At 41.1% G+C, this 20308-nt stretch overlaps 1 protein-coding gene across 8 annotated transcripts in view; it reads left to right on the forward strand.

The window, feature by feature from the left end:
* Window positions 1–20308, forward strand: part of DNAH7 (dynein axonemal heavy chain 7) — a 275290-nt gene that overhangs the window by 105598 nt on the left and 149384 nt on the right. For all 8 annotated transcript variants that reach the window (XM_050969448.1, XM_050969447.1, XM_050969454.1 and 5 more), the window contains exons 22-27: window positions 9764–9976; window positions 14145–14254; window positions 15223–15391; window positions 15832–15934; window positions 16048–16175; window positions 19335–19547. In XM_050969448.1, coding sequence (XP_050825405.1) covers window positions 9764–9976; window positions 14145–14254; window positions 15223–15391; window positions 15832–15934; window positions 16048–16175; window positions 19335–19547 — 936 coding nt within the window. The remainder of the gene's footprint in view (window positions 1–9763; window positions 9977–14144; window positions 14255–15222; window positions 15392–15831; window positions 15935–16047; window positions 16176–19334; window positions 19548–20308) is intronic.

Raw genomic sequence — 20308 nt, forward strand, 5'->3', positions numbered from 1 at the left:
TTCCTAACTGCCAGGGTGGTTAAGCACTGCAATAAATTGCCTAGGGAGGTTGTGGAATCTCCATTATTGGAGATTTTTAAGAGTAGGTTAGACACATGTCAGAGATGATCTAGATAATACTTAGTCCTGCCATCAGTGCATGAGACTGAACTAGATGACCTTTCGAGGTCCCTTCCAGTCCTATGATTCTATGATTCTATCCTACAAAACTGGGCTAAAGTTAAGCAGTATTCCCTATACAAGGCAGCACTTACAGGCCCTAAAGAGGGCAAATTACACCCTATTTGTTCACAACTAACTGACTTTAGCGCTGCCAGAACATGGAGCTCTGAGTCTGGCCAGCATGTTGGATTCATCTCCCATGTCCTGAGGAGCCGCGACTCCTGTGCAGGAAAGCCCAATTAAGGGCCTCTGAACATTTCAGGAGAGAATTCTGAAGATAAGCATGACTCTATCCAGCCAGCTCAGGGGATAGATCCTGTAGTAGACCTGGGCTGGAATGATAAACCCCCCTGAAAGGATCCAAAAGTCTCTCCTGTGAAGTCCTAACTCAGGTTGCTGTGTAATAGGAATTATTCCTATCTGGCTTTCAGTTCACAGACCCTTTCTCCGCCTGGGAAAGAAGCTCAGATTCTGAAAGCTGGGAAAGGGTCCACTTTTCCACCTCTCCCATGAGCCACAGGCGGGGTCCATCTTAAAGCATAAGGAGCACTTTCAGGCAATCTGTGACCTGGATAGAGGCATTTGAAGAGTCCACTACCCAGAAAGCTGCACTGTTGTGGGATTACAGAATGGTAGAAGAGAAATCATTTCCTGTGTTCAAAATGACTGGAGATGTACTGAGTAAAGTCTTGAGTGGTTGCATTGAAAGCAGCATAGCATTCCTTTCAGGAATTCCACCAAGATTTCAACAATTTCTACCCCACCATCCACCTCAGCCTGGACCAGTCTACATAAGAGGTCCACTTCCTAGACACGACAGTGTTTATAAGTGCTGGTTACATAAACACCACCTTATGCCAGAAACCTACTGACCGCTATACTTATCTACATGCCTCCAGCTTTCATCCAGACCACATCACACGATCCATTGTGTACAGCCAAGCTCTAAGATATAACTGCATTGCTCCAATCCTTCAGGCAGAGACAAACATCTACAGGATCTCTATCAAGCATTCTTAAAACTACAATACCAACCTGGTGAAGTGAACAGATTGAAAGAACCAGAAGGGTACCCAGAAGTCACCTACTACAAGACAGGCCCATCACAGAAAGTAACAGAACGCCACTAGCCACCACCTATAGCCCCCAACTAAAACCTCTCCAGCGCCTCATCAAGGATCTACAACCTATCCTGAAGGACGATCTCTCACTCTCACAGACCTTGGGAGACAGGCCAGTCCTTGCTTACAGACAGCCCCACAACCTGAAGCAAATACTCTCCAGCAAGTACACGCCACACAACAAAAACACCAACCCAGGAACCAAATCGTGCAACAAACCCCGGTGCCAACTCTGTTCACATATCTATTCAAGGGACACCATCATAGGACCTAACCACATCAGCCACACCATCAGGGGCTCTTTCACCTTCACATCTGCCAATGTGATATATGCGATCATGTGCCAGCAATGCCCCTCTGCCATGTACATTGGCCAAACCGGACAGTCTCTACGCAAAAGAATAAATGGACACAAATCTGACATCAGGAATCATAACATTCAAAAACCAGTAGGAGAACACTTCAGTCTCTCTGGATACTCAGTAACAGACCTAAAAGTGGCAATTCTTCAACAACAAAACTTCAAAAACAGACTCCACTGTGAAACTGCAGGACTGGAATTAATTTGCAAACTGGATGCCATCAGATTAGGCCTGAATAAAGACTGGTTGGTTGGTTCATTACAAAATCTAAACTTAATTTCCCCAATACTAATTTCCCCCTACTGTTACTCACAACTGCTTGTCAACTATCTGAAATGGGCCACTTTCATTACCACTTCAAAAGTTATTTTTCCTCCCTTGGTATCCTGCTGTTAATTGAATTGTCTCACTAGACTGATCTTACACTTAATAAGGCAACTCCCATCCTTTCATGTATTTATACCTGTTCCTGTATTTTCCACTCCATGCATCTGATGAAGTGGGTTCTAGCCCATAAAAGCTTATGCCCAAATAAATTTGTTAGTCTCTAAGGTGCCACAATGACTCCTTGTTGTTTTTACTAATATCAAGGGTGTTAAATTAGAAACTATTACCGTCACAGAGTGCAACATCTGGAGCAAGAGTATCCAATGAAACCTAGATAAAATTTCCTCCAATGCAGGGATGGCTCCAGGCCCCAGCACACCAAGCATGTGCTTGGGGTGGCATGCCACGGGGGGCGCTCTGCCAGTTGCTGGGAGGGCAGCAGGCAGGCAGCCTTCGGTGGAATGTCTGCGGAGGGTCTGCTGGTCCTGCGGTTCCGGTGGACCTCCCGCAGGCATGCCTGCAGAGGGTCTGCTGGTCCTGTGGCTTCGATGGAGCCACGGGACCAGCGGACCCTCCTCAGGCACGCCTGTGGGAGGTCCACCGGAGATGCGGGACTGGTGACCGGCAGAGCACCCCTCGTGGCATGCCGCCGTGCTTGGGGCTGCGAAATGTCTAGAGCCACCCCTGTCCAAATGAAAACATTTTCAGCATGACAAAGGGGAAAATATAATTTGTATATGAGAGCTAACAATTCTTGTATAAGATCCTTAATTCCGATCCACTCTCCTCACCCAGAATCTTCAGATATGGCTGGTAGTAGTCACAGCAAGACATAGGTCACAAGCTAAGCACCTAGACAACATGCCAATCAGTGTCCTGTCCAGAGAAACAGACCATTCATAACAAGCCAGGACTCATAGTCACAAGTTCAAAATCAAGATGAGCTTGTGAATCCAATGCAGAGCATTGGTTGCCCAGAGGTCAAACCAGGCATGGGGCTGGCCATAATTTTACTATCATGGTAAAATTTTGTAAAGTTCCAAAACTTCATTTCATCAGTCATTTCATGAGAATGATCATCCACAGCTAATTATCTGTAATGGGTGGGTTGCTGATGCTATGTATCAGTGTTATTGTCTGGGTGGGTTCCTCAAAAATGCTTCTGCAAAAATTCCATTTGAGAACATGGAACCACGCTTGATTCAATGCAAGATTAAAAGTCATTTTTAGATCACATCCGAATGCCCCTTTGTAGACAGGTAAGTAGAAACATTCTGAAAGCCAAACATATTTGCCTGCTCACTATGGAAGCAAGCCTTGCAGGATAGCAAGCTTACTTGGAAGACAAATGTCAAAAATCTCAATGTCAGAAATACTTTAGTTCACTTTGACAGCTATATCACTGGTGTGTCTGAACAAAACAAAAAAAACCAAAAACCAAAAAGCGAACCCATAAACATGGCCATTTAAGATTGGTCTTTGATCCTTTGAGTTCAATCTCCTGTCTAGGACAGGAGACAGTACCAGCTGCATCAGAAGAAGATGCAAGAAACGACATAGTGGGCAATTATGTTGCTCAGTTTGGATTTGCTAGACAGCAAAGGAACCCACATTGCACCTGCAGAAAAGACCAGACCTCTTCAGCGAGGGGACTCCCTCATCTGGACCAGGAACACCTACAGTTAACAGCATCAGTAGAGATGTGTAATTCAGCAGGGATTCTCCATTAGCCTCTGATACATTTTGGTATCTAGAGATATCTCAATCAGTAAATTGATCTAGTCAAATGAATGTTTGACTGTGCCTAGTAAGTTAATGTTTCTGGTGGGAGGAAGATAGAAAACTCTCTGGGGGAAGGACTAACTCTTTATGTGTACAGTGCCGAGAACAATGGGGCCTTCACCTTTGGATGCTACCACTATACAAATCTAATATTAATCACAAAGTTCTGGTGATCTCACCTACATTAGAGTTTCTTCAAAATGGTTGATTGGAGTCCTAGGGCTGGTCTACACTGAGGGGTGGGGGTCGATGTAAGATACACAACTTCAGCTATGGGAATAGCGTTATTTCGACTTACCTCCTGTACTCACGGCGCGGGATCAATGGCCGCGGCTCCTCCCATTGACTCCACTACCGCCGCTTGCTCTGGTGGAGTTCCCGAGTTGAAGGAGTGCATTCGGGGATTGATACATCGCGTCTAGATGAGACGCGATATATCGATCCCTGATAAATCGATCGCTACCCGCTGATCCGTCAGGTAGTCTGGACGTACCCCTACAATCAAGCATCGTAAAACATGGGTAACAGTCCTAGTGGTGTTCCGTAGAAAGGCACATCAGACTTCCCATTTGAGTATCATCAAATACCAAGGTTAATTCAAATTTCAGATTAGATAAACCTATGGGTGGCCTTTCTTAGGAATTTGTTCCCCTATTTATGCAGGAACCACATTGCTCTTGTCATGAAGAAAAGGGTATTTTTATAGCTCCAGAAAACTTTCTGTTCAAGATAAGTTCCTCTTTCTGCAGTTCCAGGGAAATCGTTTTCTCATCATTTTGTTCTAACCCTTGACATTCCTTTAGATGGTTGTGACATAAATGGGCATTCCTAGTGCTATAAAGATATATCTGACGTATATGGAGTACACATGCCAATTGTACCCTGTTCATCTCATTCTACCCCAAGTGCCAAAGGCTTTATGGCCTGAAAGTGGCTGCAGGTAAGATGTTAAAATCCTGCACCAGTGGGCATGCTAGGAATCTGGGAAACTATTCACAGAAGTCCCTAGAGGGTTTTTGGGGAAAGTGTATGAACCTCATCTGAGAAAGATTTGCAAACCAAGTTTCCATTCTTCTGTGGAGGCATCCTTTGGTAGTAAGATTGTACTGGGTTGGCTGCCACATAATTCCTTGCTATCTATGGGGGGAATTTCCATTCCTGCCTGTTATTCTATTCTAATAATTAAAACTCTGTTTCTCTCGCTCTCTCTCTCACACACCCACACCCCACATGCTTCTGTGATTCACTGCTCACTACTTCCCATTAGTGATGAATGAGGAGAGAAGGTGTGCAAGAAAATGAGAAATTTCTATTAGCAATGTCTCTCCTCATTCAACCTGCCCTAGTGGTCTGGTAAATTACAAATTGAATTTTTTCTTTAAAGGGAGACTTAGGGAAATCTTGTCTTCAGATTAATTAAGACATTATATCAAGTTGTCTTAATGCTAATAATTATTTGCTGCAGTGTTTTTACAGCTTTGGAAGAACTCTTTAATTGCCCTGAGTTGAAGGTCAGGGCTTAGTCTTAGAGCCTATGGCAATGATATTGGCCAGCCTCTAAATTCCACTGGTGGGATATGTTACATATTAGTGCTGAATGACGAGAGAAGCTACTAGCAACAAATGATCAGTTAAGAAATTTCTCAGTTCCATACCCAGGTCTGCCATAGATTTCATGCTTGGGCAAGGTGGGTGAAATAATATCTTTTATAGACCCTCACCCACCTTGTCTCTCTAATATCCCGTGGCCGACGTGGCTACAACTACACTGCATGCTTAGGCAAGTCATTTGACCTCTCTTTGGGTTTGTGTATGTGGTGCTTTTGTCTGCACCAGAAGGGGTGTAAATTTTAATCAGCACTAGCATGTCAGGCATTAACTGGCCTATGTGAACTGGGCTGGTGCACACTGAATGTTCTCTAGTTTATGTGAATGTAGTACTGTTTGAAAGGCACACTGGTGTTGGCTGAAGTACTGTGTAGACAAATCCTTTATCTCAATTTCCCATCCGTAAAACAGATAATACTTTCATACCTCACAGGAATGTTGTGATGATAAATCCATGAATAATTATGAAGATAATTATGGTGTTACTAGCCATAGTAAAACCTATACAAAAATAATAAAATAAATAAAATCTCTCTAACAGGCCAAAATGAAATACTGATTCCTATCATCCCCCAGCCTTTGGAGATGTTTGTATTTGGATCAGAATCTGGATCTAAATTTTGTGATATTATTGTTGGGGACAAATTTTCTCTCACATAGCTATGTGCAGTTCCTATTGATTTCAGTAAACAGGTATGCCAATTGCTGTGGAGGCCAGAATTGGGCCCTTACTAGCGCAATAATTGAGAGTTCATAGCTGATAATTTTTCACAAAAAAGTAAAGCATTATGCATCTTCTAGTATGTATTTCTTTTAGGAATTTCTAATATGTGCTGCAAAAATCTCCTCTGTTACATTTATATCAAAACTTGTCTCTGTAAATATCAATACATCTCTATAAATTTAAAACTATTAACAACCAAAAAATGACAACTTTGCATTATATTAATCATTAATCTTTTTTTTCTAGAATTACTTTGGTGATTTGTGGGGGAAAAGCATAATCTTCACAGCTTTTTGTATACAAGAGAACAAACTTATTTCTTGAAACTTTCTAGTGACCATAACTTTAAGATGTTAAAGGGACATTGTTACTTGAATTCATTTTTAAATGGATTAATTAAAAAAATCATGTTTCTGACAGAGCACCTTTTAAAAGTATATCTTGAAATTAAAATAAAAAACTAATTTAAAAAATGTTTTTTTAATTGTCCTCTTCCTAATTAAGTGTCAAGAACTTACATATTAAGTACCATTCTAAATAGGAGTGTTTTCCTCAGTTGGGGCCTTAATTAGAGCTGGCCTGAAAATGGAAATACCTTCCCATGTAAAATTTCAGTTCTGAAAAAATTTACCCTTGAACTGGGACAAAAACATCAAGAGAAATTCTGTTTCAGGAGACCAAAAACAGAATGTTTTCAGCTTTTGGGCTGATTGGTCAGAAACATCAGTGAAACTGACATCTGAGAGATGAGGCAGAGAGCCTGGCCACTCAACATTCCTTCCTCTCCCCCGGCTCTGGGAACCGGAAAGGCAGAGAGCCAGAATGTTCAGCCTCCCTGGTCTGGAGCTGGGGGGAGAAGAAATTTTAATTTTTGCAAAAAGGGCATTTTCTGTCAGAATTATTCTGCTGAAAAATTCTCGACCAGGGGAAGCCTTAATGTTTTCTAAGGCCTTTTTAGCAAGAAAGACACTAACTCCGTAGAGGAGAAACAGTGACACTGACTAAGACTAAAGTTTGTTTAACTAAAAAAAAGGAATAAAATATTTTCTCATTAGCTACTTTTAGTTACAGACATCTTAGTTCTTGTATCTATGGTAGGTATAAAATTTGCAGACACAAGTGTGATTTTCTGGTTGATAATGCCACTTAACTTTTGAGAGAGGGCTTGGCATTTTCATAATATAAAAACCTTCAAAATGAAAAGGACCATTTCTTATATACATAGGAGAAAATAATAGATGCTCTTATACTTCTAATACATTTTGATCTTTTACATATTATAAGTAATAATGTGGGGCTCAAGCTCCTTCCTGGTGCTTACTGCTTATGTTCTCCTCTCTTCTCACGTGGGTTGGGTCATGGTTTCTTTCGTTGTGAATGCCTGATGCATCCACTCAGGGTGGCCCCTCACTGTGTCCAAGACACAAAGAGTGTTATCCCTTGGGAAAATAAATTATGCTACCAGTGCTGGCAAAGAGTATACAGCCCAGTACATGAAAAACAATAAAGTACATTAATACAAACCCCAGCAAATGCATGATGACATGCCCAAAAGTAACAGTATAACAAAGGAGTGGCTTTACTGGGAATAGGAAAATAGAATCTGGGAAAGGAAAGGGTCAGGGTTAACTAATATATCATTAACAAATCAACCTATTCCCCACTTCCCAATACTCACAACACTTCCTAGCCCCCAGATCCACCAGTCATCTTTCCAAGCAGATGGTATGCTGAGGTTGAGTCCTGAGACAAGTGCTGCAGCTCTGTGAATGTTGGCCGGATTAAACAGAAACAGCCCCCTTCCTATGTCTTCCCCCCACAGGGGAAGGGCAGGATCCTCTCCTAGCTCCGTGGTCTGGAGTCCTGTTTAGGTCTCGGCTGGCCCTCAGTAGTCAGTGTTGGGTCAGAATATTGCCACTCTGGATGCTGGTCTCTGCAGGGCTGGAACTGTTTGACTCATACACTAGATCCCACAGCAGTTCAGGCTCCCTTTGTAAGGCATGGGCGTTAATCGGAGATTCCCTGAGCTGTTCTTTTCTCTCTCAGTTCCCCCCAAACTCAAAGCTCAAACTGAAACTAAAGCTTGTCTCTTTGGGTATGTCTAGACTACAATTAAAAGCCCATGGCTAGTCCATGCCAGCTGTCTTGGGCTAAGGGGCTCAGGCTAAGGGGCTGTTTAATTTCAGTGTAGATGTGCAGGCTTGGTCAGGAGCCTGAGATCTGGAACCCTCCCGCTTGGGGGGTCCCAGAACCCAGTCTCCTGCCCAAGCCTGAACATCTACACTGCAATTAAACAGTCCCTTAACTTGAACAATGTAGTCCAAGTCAGCTGGCACAGGCCAGCCATGGGTGTTTGTCATAAACAGATAGCTAAGGGTTAATGTCTCATTCACCTGAAGCACCTGACCAGAGGACCAATCAGGAAACCGGATTTTTTCAACTTTGGGTGGAGGGAATTGAGTGTCTGAGTCTTTGTCTGTCTGCCTGCTTTCTCTGAGCTTTGGAGAAGCAGTTTCTACTTTCTAGTCTTCTGTTTCTAAGTGTAAGGACAAAGAGATCAGATAGTAAGTTATATGGTTTCTTTTCTTTGGTATTTGCATGAATATAAGTGCTGGAGTGCTTTGATTTGTATTCTTTTTGAATAAGGCTGTTTATTCAATATTCTTTTAAGCAATTGACCCTGTATTGTATCATCTTAATACAGAGAGACCATTTGTATGTATTTTTCTTTCTTTTTATATAAAGCTTTCTTTTAAGACCTGTTGGAGTTTTTCTTTACTTCAGGGAAATTGAGTCTGTACTCACCAGGGAATTGGTGGGAGGAAGAAATCAGGGGAGATCTGTGTGTTGGATTTGCTAGCCTGATTTTGCATTCCCTCTGGGGGAATAGGAAAGTACTTTTTGTTTCCAGGATTGGGAACAGAGAGGGGGAGTCACTCTGTGTAGTTTCACAGAGCTTGTGTCTGTGTATCTCTCCAGGAGCACCTGGAGGGGGGAAGGGAAAAAGGATTATTTCCCTTTGTTGTGAGACTCAAGGGATTTGGGTCTTGGGGTCCCCAGGGAAGGTTTTTCAGGGGGACCAGAGTGCCCCAAAACACTCTAATTTTTTGGGTGGTGGCAGCAAGTACCAGGTCCAAGCTAGTAGCTAAGCTTGGAGGTTTTCATGCTAACCCCCATATTTTGGACGCTAAGGTCCAAATCTGGGACTAAGGTTATGACAGTGTTGAATTGCAGTGTAGACATATACATTGTCTCTGAATCAGGCTGGCCATCCACTTAGGGGGTGAACAGCCCTTGCTCATCATTGGTCCAGCAAACTGCTTGTTAATATCTCCCAATGTAGAACCTCCACAGTGGCCTCAGCAGGAGCTTTTAATCCATTCTGCTCGCACCCCTGACTCCAAGCATGCTGGGAAATAGTGTCAGAGAGCTTTGGTACCCATTATTGTTGTAGACCCCAGGGTAGGACCCACTAGAGGCTCAGTCTAGAGTCCAGAGTTCCAGGAGATGGCAAAGTCCAAGTGAGGGTTACATGTATTTTAAAAGTAAAATTTAAAAGCAACTAACAATCTTCTTTGTCAGAGTATATCTTAAAAACACAAAATTCATGGTAAAATAAGCAGAATTTGTGGTAGTTTCTTAGACTAACCATGTAATCCATTTTTTAATTCTCTCAGGCACTCAAGGATTATCTGGAACAGAATACTAGACAGATTGATGACATTGTTACCTTGGTGCGAGGAAAGCTGTCTAAGCAGAATCGAGTGACTCTTGGAGCACTTGTTGTGCTGGATGTTCATGCTAGGGATGTTCTTGCATCTCTAGTAAGCAAGAAAGTCAGTGATGAAAGTGACTTTGAATGGTTAAGTCAGCTTAGGTACTACTGGGAGGTAAGTAATGTCACTGAATCCTATTAGAAGAGAATTTCTGTTCACAGCTTTTTAATTTGTGCTTGCTTGCTGACACAGGTAATAGTTACACTAATATGAGAATTTTTGCTTATGACAAAATATATCTATCTAGTCATTCTGCTGATTGCAAGATAAAATGGCCAATAGCCATAAATATATGCTTTTAATTAAAATTACTTTTTTCATCATTGTTGACTGTAGTGCACTTGTTGAATCTGCAGGTTTACAGATAAAGACTAATTTGGTCTAAGAGTATAGTTTGATTCCCTGACACTGCTGGCTAGGTAGAGAACTTTTTAGTGCTCTTAAATTTTGAATTAAGAGCTTTAGTCTGACTTATCAAGATTTCTGTGTGATGAGAATGCATTACACTTCTTGGCAAAGGTCTAAATATTTGTCTCAGAGACCATGTTTTTAAACATTACATTCATCAGGAGGAAATGTTCCAATATAAAGAGCAGCTTGTAGCAGTAATTAGAGAAATCTGTTGGGAACAGTTGTTACCAGAAGACTAGAATCACTATACTGGTCAGAAGATGTGCTAAATTATTTTTTTAAATTCCAGTTCGTCTTGTATCTAAATATGAACTGTTTTGAGCTGCAATAAGATTTATAAATGCACTGTACTGTTACAAATTAATAGTCAATAATGATCGATACGTTTCATGACTTTGAATTATTTCATAACTAAAGAGATCTCAGATAACTCATTTGGATCAAGTTTTTTAGGTAATGATTAGTCAGTGCATAACAGAAAGGAAGTATACGTTACCAAAGTCTGTTGAACCAATCCTTGCAGCAGATAACAGTCAGATATAGTGCTGGCAGCTTGCTTATTTGCTTACAACTTGGCACTTCTATACCTGAGTTGTTTACAGTTTCATTCTCATTATTTCCTCTTTTTCACATACAGACATATCTTTTGTAGTATCTTTCCTAGTTTTCTGTTACTTTCATACATTGCCAGCTGCATAATATTTGTTTTAGCTCAAGCTCCTATTTAGTTATGTGGTTAGTACCTTACTAAAAACATTTATTTCTTGCTTAGCAATTCTTGCAAAAATATTCCAAAGATTACTACATCTTTTCTGATAAGTTTTGCAAGCTAGTATTGTTTTCCTTGTCTTAGCATGACCTCAGAGCATTATGGGACTCTGGCTGGCAGTATGCTATAAGGTCTTATAGAAGTCTGACAGATAGGTCAACAGTACTAATGCTGTTTCCACTATTGGGATGGTAAAATCATGTGCATTGCTAACGTTTATTGTTTCATTTTTAATTAGAGAAATTTGCATATAATAGAACAAAAATCTGGCTGTATCTTATTTTTGTGTAGGTCATTCAATATCTATCAGTTACCACTACTCACGTGAGTCATATCTGAGCTATTGTCCTAGAACAGTTCTCAAACATTTTCATACTGTGCCATGTAATTGCAGATAGATCTTATGGGTTCACCTTCGAAACATGACCCTACACTGTGGTAACTACATTGTTTGGTTTTATGAATAAGTAATATCAAGGTAATATTAAAGGGACATTGTGAAATAGTTTATTTTAGTGCAGTTTTACATCTCCATATTTTGTATCTGTACTATTTATTTTTTCTCTCTAGTTGTGAGACTTTACATTTATTGATACTGAATCTCAACCATTGCCAATGATTCTCACAGATATAATTTCTCCCAGGCATGTTTTATTTTTTGTGTTTGCTACCCTCCATTTTGGTATTCTCCATAAGTTGGTCACTGCTGAATATATTCCAAAGAAACATCCAACAGAGACATAGGTGAAACAGGGTGCAGAGAAGGGCTGATTTTGAGTTTAGTTCATTGAAAAACTACTTAACATTCTGAGAACCCTGAACAACTGGAAGAATCCTTATTGCATGAAAATTGACAGATACAACACAATTGTGATCAAAATATCTCTGGGGACTACATAGATCTGCTCCTTAGCTAACATTTTGAGAACCACTTGTGCCCAGGCTGGCGCTACTATTTAGGCAGCCTAGGCAATCGCCTTGGGTGCCAGAATAATTGGTGGGTGCCGTTTTGCCCGAGGGGGCGGCAGGCGGCTGCGGTGGAGCTGCCACAGTCATGCCTGCAGACGGTCGGCTCCTCGCGCGGCTCCGGTGGACCGTCCGCAGGCACGACTGCGGCAGCTCCACCAGAGCCGCGGAGCACCAGACCCTCCTCAGGCACCACTGCAGCAGCTCCAGCGGAGCCGCGGGACCAGCGCGCAGGGTGGCGAAATTGCCATGTGCTTAGGGCGCTCAAACCCCTAGCACTGGTCCTGCTTGTGCCCCTGTTGACCCATGTTGGCAACAGAGCGGGGTACACAATTAGACATCTGTACCCAGGGACATGATTAGACATGCCCAGGTGGGCATGTTCTCTTCTGATCGCCATCTTCACAATATTTTGCAAAGAGGGACATGTGCAGTCTCTGCTGAAAGCTAAGAACTTGCTGGTTGTCATGGTTATTGTAGGATATAGGTATATAAAATATTTTGAGTTATGTCACATGTAGAATATTATGTTCCAAAGCTGCTGGAAGTGAAACTGGTCACTTGAGCTGGCGTGGCTTTCAGTGCTAATGCAATCAAGCATGAGAAAAATTGACATCTTTTGACCCAGCCTAGCCAAATGTTGGCAGTCTGGACAAAATGGTGGTTTGGGTCTTTACACATCACAAAAGAGCCCAAGCATACTATGAATAGGGGGACCATTGGGCTGAACTAAAGTTAACAAAATGCCATGGTTAAGAAAAAAGACAAAAGGTATGGAACTGTATAAAAGGAGAAAAGAAGGCACAAGATGGCATCCATTATGCAGGCAACAATGCCAGTGTGTGTGTCTCATGAAAAGTGGATCCCAGCTCTCTTGATGGGACAAGCTTTATAGGGACCATTGGGTGAGAAATACCTTATTAGACAGGAAAGAAACTTGTTAATAAGTATAGGCTCTAGACTGTGTTGTATGTTTTCCTTTAATCTGTAACCATATATTTCCAATCCTTATATTTGCTTCTGTTTGAATCTTTATTTTAAGCTTTGTCAGATAAACTTCTGTCCCTACATTCACTCTCGGGTTGTACACATCTCCTCAGTGCAATGAGGGTTGGTGGCCTCAGATGGCTCTTGCTCTTAGGCACTATCCTTGTGAAAGGAACCAGGCACTATAAACAGGGTGACCCCATACCTGTGCTTAGTATTAATGGTTATCTTCTAATGGAATGGAACTGTATAAAAGGAGAAAAGAAGGCACAAGATGGCATCCATTATGCAGGCAACAATGCCAGTGTGTGTGTCTCATGAAAAGTGGATCCCAGCTCTCTTGATGGGACAAGCTTTATAGGGACCATTGGGTGAGAAATACCTTATTTATCAGTGCTATGTGCTAAGGAGAGTGCTCAACTAATGAGACTGGTGAACTGGGGGGCACAAATCCATGGAGGCAGCAAATCTCTGTGCATTGTGTCCAGAAGTTGTGGCCTGGGCATTCAAGTGCAACAAAGTGAAATGTACAGCCAGGTTGGAGTGGCCTGTGCCTCAGGGCCAGAGCAGAGCTCGGGTGGCTAACTGTTTCCATAGATTTAGCCACAGGTTGTCTCTGTTCTGACCTAAGGATTTACTTAGGGAGCCTAAGGGCTGGGGTGTGGAAATTGCTAACCTGCAGCAGGAAAGAGCAGGGCTTGCAAAACCTGAAGTGGCAGTGCTTGTGTTGCCAGCGGTTGGTAGTTTTGGACATGTTTTCTGTGGTGGGTACAGTCAAGGCTTCCTCATGCTGTAAACAGGAGGTTGTGATTCATCCTCTATTCCTAGTTAACCCTGAAAGTGTCAAACTACTGTCTGTCTTTAAATTTATTAGTGTTATTGTAGTACCTAAATGCCCCAGTCAGTATCAGGCCTCCATGATGCCATGTGCTCTCTAAAGAAATAAGAGAAAATCACTGCCCCGAAGAGATTTTTGCTTAGAGGCTCAAGAGATGAAAGCCTATTCATTTCATTATATACCATAAATGATCTGCTCAGTAGTTGTTTCTAATAGCAGCATGCCTAGCTGCAAGTTTAAAGAATAATCCTGATTAGTTTTATTTATTTTAGTTTCCTGCATTATATAAAATATATATTTTGTTCCCATAGGAAGGACATCTACAAACAAAGATGATCAATGCTGGTTTGAAATATGGGTATGAGTATCTTGGCAATACCCCAAGGTTGGTTATTACTCCACTTACAGACAGATGTTACAGGTAAAACCACAAATTAGTCAATATGTTAGAGACATGAATTTATGTTACTGAAATAATTTAATTGAGTCCTCAGAATAGATGTCTGCCAACATGAAATGGATGATTCTACTTTGTTACTTGTTTCTATTGTTCTTTTAGGCATGGTGATATGGTATGCTTTTTGTTTATTGATTAGATTAGGGTATGCGATATAATTAACATTTTGAGAAAACGTAATTATTATAGATTCCTTTTTTAAAGAACAGATGTGCTTACAAAAGTAACTATAAAAATGGCAGTTTCTCATTCAACATGTTTCCTTTATGGCTTGAGGTCATTTCTGCTTGGACATAGGTGCTCTGATACCACTGTGATGAGGGCCATATAAGTACTTAGACAGGATTTTACTGAACAAAAAATGTTTTTACTACTGTAAGTATTTCAGAGCTAATACCTGCTAAGGTAGAGTTTGTTAGATGCTATTCTGCCTCATAAATCAAAAACAAAATTACCGGTATGTGCTAAATTTTGACTGAGGCACTTATTATAGGTGATGCAGCTGTGTTTTCAGACCCCAGTTTAGGTTAAAATGCCACCAGTTTGAAATTATATTTTAAATTGTAAACTGAACAAATCTGAGATTAAATCAATATTGTAATCCATTGGTGTCATTTATTACATCACTTTTCTGTCTGTAACCCCATTTTTGAGATTTTAGAAAATGACTAGAAGGAAGCAGTATTTTGGACTCTGGGTAAATTACTTCTTGTATGACTGTAATGTTGGTGACTCCAACTGCCGGTACTGTAGTAAAGAATATTTTGGGAGGAAATCTAGTAGAATTTGTTGGATATGGATATATAGACATTGAACAGCAGTTTTTAAAGTTTCCTGTAAATACTGGAATAGCAGGAAAAATGACATGCGTTACCAATGATAGTATGGAAAATGGCACACTTTTATTAACTTCCTTTTTTTTTTAATTTCAGAACCCTGTTTGGAGCACTTCACCTTCATCTGGGAGGTGCCCCTGAAGGTCCTGCTGGAACTGGAAAAACTGAAACTACGAAAGACTTAGCAAAGGCTGTAGCGAAGCAATGTGTGGTTTTCAATTGTTCTGATGGATTGGATTACCTTGCGTTAGGAAAATTCTTTAAGGTTTGGTTTAATCTTGAGGGACATATTTTCATTTACACGAAGTCCTCTTTATTTCACTCTGGCATGTGAAATAGCATAGAATATAAAAAGTTGGTCATAGTGGGCTAGACCGTGGCCTATCTAACCAGGATCTTATCTTCTGACAGTGGCCAGTGCCAGAGGTTTTTCGAGTGATCAGCCCCCTGTCATCCAGTCCCAGATTCTGGCAATGAGAGGTTTAGGGGCACCTGGAGAATGGGGTTGCATCCCTTTTATAGTGTAATGTTCTTATATGAATTGTGAGTTTGGTTAGTTATTAACATGCCCAAAGCTTGTGTGTAGTAATTTTTGTATACTAAATGTAAATACATATTTTTCATTATTCATTATTCACTTATCACTGTTACAATGAAAATAAATAATGAATATAAATGAATAGTTTGTCTGTTATTCCCTTCCAGGGTTTGTTGTCTTGTGGAGCCTGGGCTTGCTTTGATGAATTTAACAGAATTGATTTGGAAGTACTTTCTGTTGTTGCTCAACAAATTCTTACTATCCAAAGAGGTAATTTATTGCTTTAGTCACATCTTCTATGCTAAATATGAATAAAATAAAGAGTAAGAAAAAGTAGTATTTGACTAGTAACTACAATTACATTAATTTTCATTTGTCCATAGGTATCAATTCAGGGTCTGACTTACTAGTATTTGAAGGAACTGAACTGAAATTGAACCCCACATGTGCTGTCTTTATAACCATGAATCCAGGTTATGCTGGGCGTTCAGAGCTTCCAGATAATCTTAAGGTACTGTAGAAAGTAGTTAGAATAACTATTACACTTTTAGTTTTAGTAATTTTGAAGTTAATACAGAAGAAATAATGCTCTCATCAAATACATACATTACTGAGAATATTTAATCAAATCAACCTCTACTGCTCTCAACTCAATAGCCAAACCAATTATTATTATCTCCTCCCATGAAGAGGAACAAAGAAGAAAAAGTAGCCTGAAGACAGTGCAATAATTAGAAAAATTGTCAATGTCAAGTGGTAGTTTTAAGAGAACGATCTAACACATACAGTTGGCAGAAAATGAGGGATCCATTTTCATAAATATTTTTGTGTTTTTGAGAAAAGTAGTATTGTCTCGAAGCACAACAAAACATCAAAATCATTAAATTTCAATGGAAAAGGATTTCAAAAATATTCTGCTTCAGGAGAGCCAAAATGGAATTTTTCCGCTTCCCAGCTGCTCTCTACGAAGGTATTAATTTCACTTGTGAAATTAATCCCCAGCTCTGGGGACCTGGAGAGGGGTGCTGCCCATCCTCCAGAACAAGTGGTGAGGGAGGGAAGCAGAGCTCCTGGCATTGTATCTCTCCATGACTGGGAGCAGGATGGGAGATAAAGAGGCAGACTGCCCTGGTGCTGAGCCTCTCCATGGCCAGAACAAGGAGCAGGTTGGGAGGCAGAGTGCCCGGCACTGGGCCTCTTCATCTCTAGGAGCAGGTGGCTAGAGTGGGAGGTGGAATGACCTGCCTGTGTTTTGATAAAAGTTTTGTTGAATCTCATATATATGTAGTGAAACATTTTTTTTATTGAATTGGCGTTTTCTAGTGGAATGATGTTCTGTCAAAATTTTACAACTTGCTGTGTTAACAGCCCTTTTAAATAAGAAACAGAATATATAAAGGAAGTTGCTGCATATTTTCCTCAGCCCAGAATGCTGAAAGTTCAGAAAGTAAGAGGAACACTTCACATCTTATAAGTTGTGAACAATATTTGTAAATAATGAGTTTGTAACTGATTATTGCTGGTGATTGTTACTTGTTGAAAGGTGACTTGTTTTGCTATACAGGAAGCCAGAGTGTTTGATGTGAGAAATTCCAAACCAGTTTCTATCCTGCTTTAATATCAAGTTAAGAATCAGAATTAATTGTACTGTTTATTATTTTTCAAATAACTTGATTTCTAAACATAAGCAAACGTATTCTTACTTTGAATATGGATGCACAACTGCCATTGAAGTCTGTGGGACCCAGTTGTGAAACCCCCATTGAAGTCAAGGGGAGTTTTGCTATTGATATCACTGGGGGTCAGTATTTCAGCCCAAGTATTCTTCTCTCAAGCAAGAAGATATGAACGTTAAAGCAAGAGAAAAACCTTATTGTGCATTTTTCTGATGGTTTCACAAATAATGTCATAGAATCATAGAACATTAGGGTTGCAAGAGACCTCAGGAGGTCATCTAGTCCAATCCCCTGCTCAAAGCAGGACCAACACCAACTGAATCATCCCCGCCAGGGCTTTGTCAAGCCTGACCTTAAAAACCTCTAAGGAAGGAGATTCCACCACCTCCCTAGGAAACCCATTCCAGTGCTTCACCACCCTCCTAGTGAAATAGTGTTTCCTAATATCCAACCTAGACCTCCCGCACTGCAACTTGAGACCATCTCTTCTTGTTCTATCATCTACCACTACTGAGAACAGCCTAGCTCCATCCTTTTTGGAGCCCCCCTTCAGGTAGTTGAAGTCTGTTATCAAATCCTCCCTCACTGTTCTCTTCCACAAACTAAATAATCACAGTTCTCTCAGCCTCTCCTTGTAAGTCATATGCCCCAGTCCCCTAATAATTTCCATTGCCCTCCTCTGGAATCTCTCCAATTTGTCCACATTCCCTCTGCATTGGGGGGACCAAAACTGGATGCAATACTCTAGATGCAGCCTCGCCAGAGCCGAATAGAGGGGAATAATCACTTCCCCTGATCTTCTGGCAGTGCTTCTGCTAATACAGCCCAATATGCCGTTGGTCTTGGCAACAAGGGCAAAATGCTGACTTATATCCAGCTTCTCGTCCACTGTAATCCCCATGTCCTTTTCTGCAGAACTGCTGCTTAGTCAATCAGTCCCCAGCCTGTAGCAGTGCATGGGATTCTTCCTTCCTAAATGCATGACACTGCACTTGTCCTTGTTGAACCTCATCAGATTTCTTTTGGCCCAATCCTCCAATGTGTGTAGGTCACTCTGGATCCTATCCCTACCCTCCAGCGTATCTACCTCTCCCCCCAGCTTAGTGTCATCTGCAAACTTGCTGAGGGTGCAATTCATCCCATCATCCAGATCATTAATAATGATCATTAATAATGTCATTATAACATGATGTCACATTCTAAAAGCTTTGTGGGAATGTGGAACTCCTCTTTTGAGCCATCTTAAAATCTGGTATTAATATGCAACCAGGTGATATATAAGTTAATACAAGAGGAGTTGGAGTGTCTCTCTGAGAATCAGAGCAATTCCTACGGGAACCCTAGGAACTGGCACATTGGGGGAGAATGCTGAGGCTTATGTTTTGTTATTGTAATTTGAGTTACTGCTATATACAGTGTTCGCAGATTCTTTTCAAAGCAGGATAGAAACTTCATATGGTTACATGTGGTGTTAGAATGGGATGAAAAAAAACCGATCCTCTGTACAGAAATGGAAAGTGAAAGATGTCCTGAAATGGCTGATAGAACAGCAAAAACAGCAGTAAGTTTATGCTAAATCAAAAGGTCTGGATGCTATTTGGGAAGAAACAGCAGTAATATCAGTAAGCCAAATTATGGTATCAGCAACAGTTCCGGCAGCAGCTACTTCACAGCTTATTAAGCCACTTGCACCAAGATTTCAGTCATTCCTTCTGCAGCTTTGTGGTATTTTGTGTGTTTTTCTGGTTTATATTGAATAAAAAAAACTAACAAAAATGAATTTTCACTCTGACATTAGGCATTTATAAATATTTATGGAAAGTAATAAAACATATAGTATAGTCACTGACTTATTGATACAGGAATTTAATTGGATGCCAGTATAATGAAAATTTACATCATTTTATGTATGTGTAAAAGAAGTTATACAAAGTACAGTATTGTGGCATTGTGTGTCATTATGGCTGATGTGATTTTTAATGTTTATTTAATAGGCTCTCTTTAGAACAGTAGCTATGATGGTTCCTGATTATGCCATGATTGCAGAAATTGTCTTGTATTCCTGTGGTTTTGTTACTGCTCGACCTCTGTCAGTGAAAATTGTAGCTACATATCGTCTATGTTCAGAGCAATTGTCTTCCCAGCATCATTACGATTATGGAATGAGAGCTGTAAAGTCAGTGCTTACTGCAGCTGGTAACTTGAAGGTAAAAGATTTCTTGCATTTTCTTTCGTATTTCATGTTCATAGCAGAAGAATTTGTTCTTCTTCGAGTGCTTGCTCATATCGATTCCAATTAGGTGTGTGCGCGCTGCATGCACGTTCGCTGGAAGATTTTTACCCTAGCAGCACTCGGTGGGTCGGTTGGGTGCCCCCTGGAGTGGCCCCGCTATGGCGTCGAATATATACCCCTGCTGACCCAACCGCCCCTCAGTTCCTTCTTACCGCCCGTGTCGGTCGTTGGAACAGTGGAGTGCGGTTTTACTGACCTCCACCTCCCTAGCTACTCGTAGTTCTCTAGTTATTTTTGTGTATATAGTTCAAAGGTATATAGTTATAGTTAATTCTTATCGTACATAGTTAGTGTTATAGTTAAGAGGGATTCGGAGATTAGCCCCTTCCCCGCACCCGGTGCCGGGGCTCATGCCCGGTTCACCGGGTTTCAAACCGTGCTCGGCCTGTCACAAGCCACTGCCGACAGGAGATCCACATGATTCCTGTCTTAAGTGCCTCGGGGAATCTCACCTGGCAGACAAGTGTTGCATTTGCAAGGCCTTTAAACCAAGAACAAAAAAGGAGCGGGACTTTTGGCTAAAACAGCTCCTCATGGAGGCGGCTCTTACCCCTCCGCCTTCGGCACCAAGTGCTGGTCAATTGGCGGGCAGAAGCGCCTCCTTGGCACCGGGACCGTGCCGGTACTGCCAAGGCCTCTCGGCACCGGCTGTCGCCGGTACCGAAGTCTACTCGT

Source organism: Gopherus flavomarginatus, chromosome 10 (genome assembly GCF_025201925.1).
Source record: "Gopherus flavomarginatus isolate rGopFla2 chromosome 10, rGopFla2.mat.asm, whole genome shotgun sequence".
Taxonomy (NCBI): domain Eukaryota; kingdom Metazoa; phylum Chordata; order Testudines; family Testudinidae; genus Gopherus; species Gopherus flavomarginatus.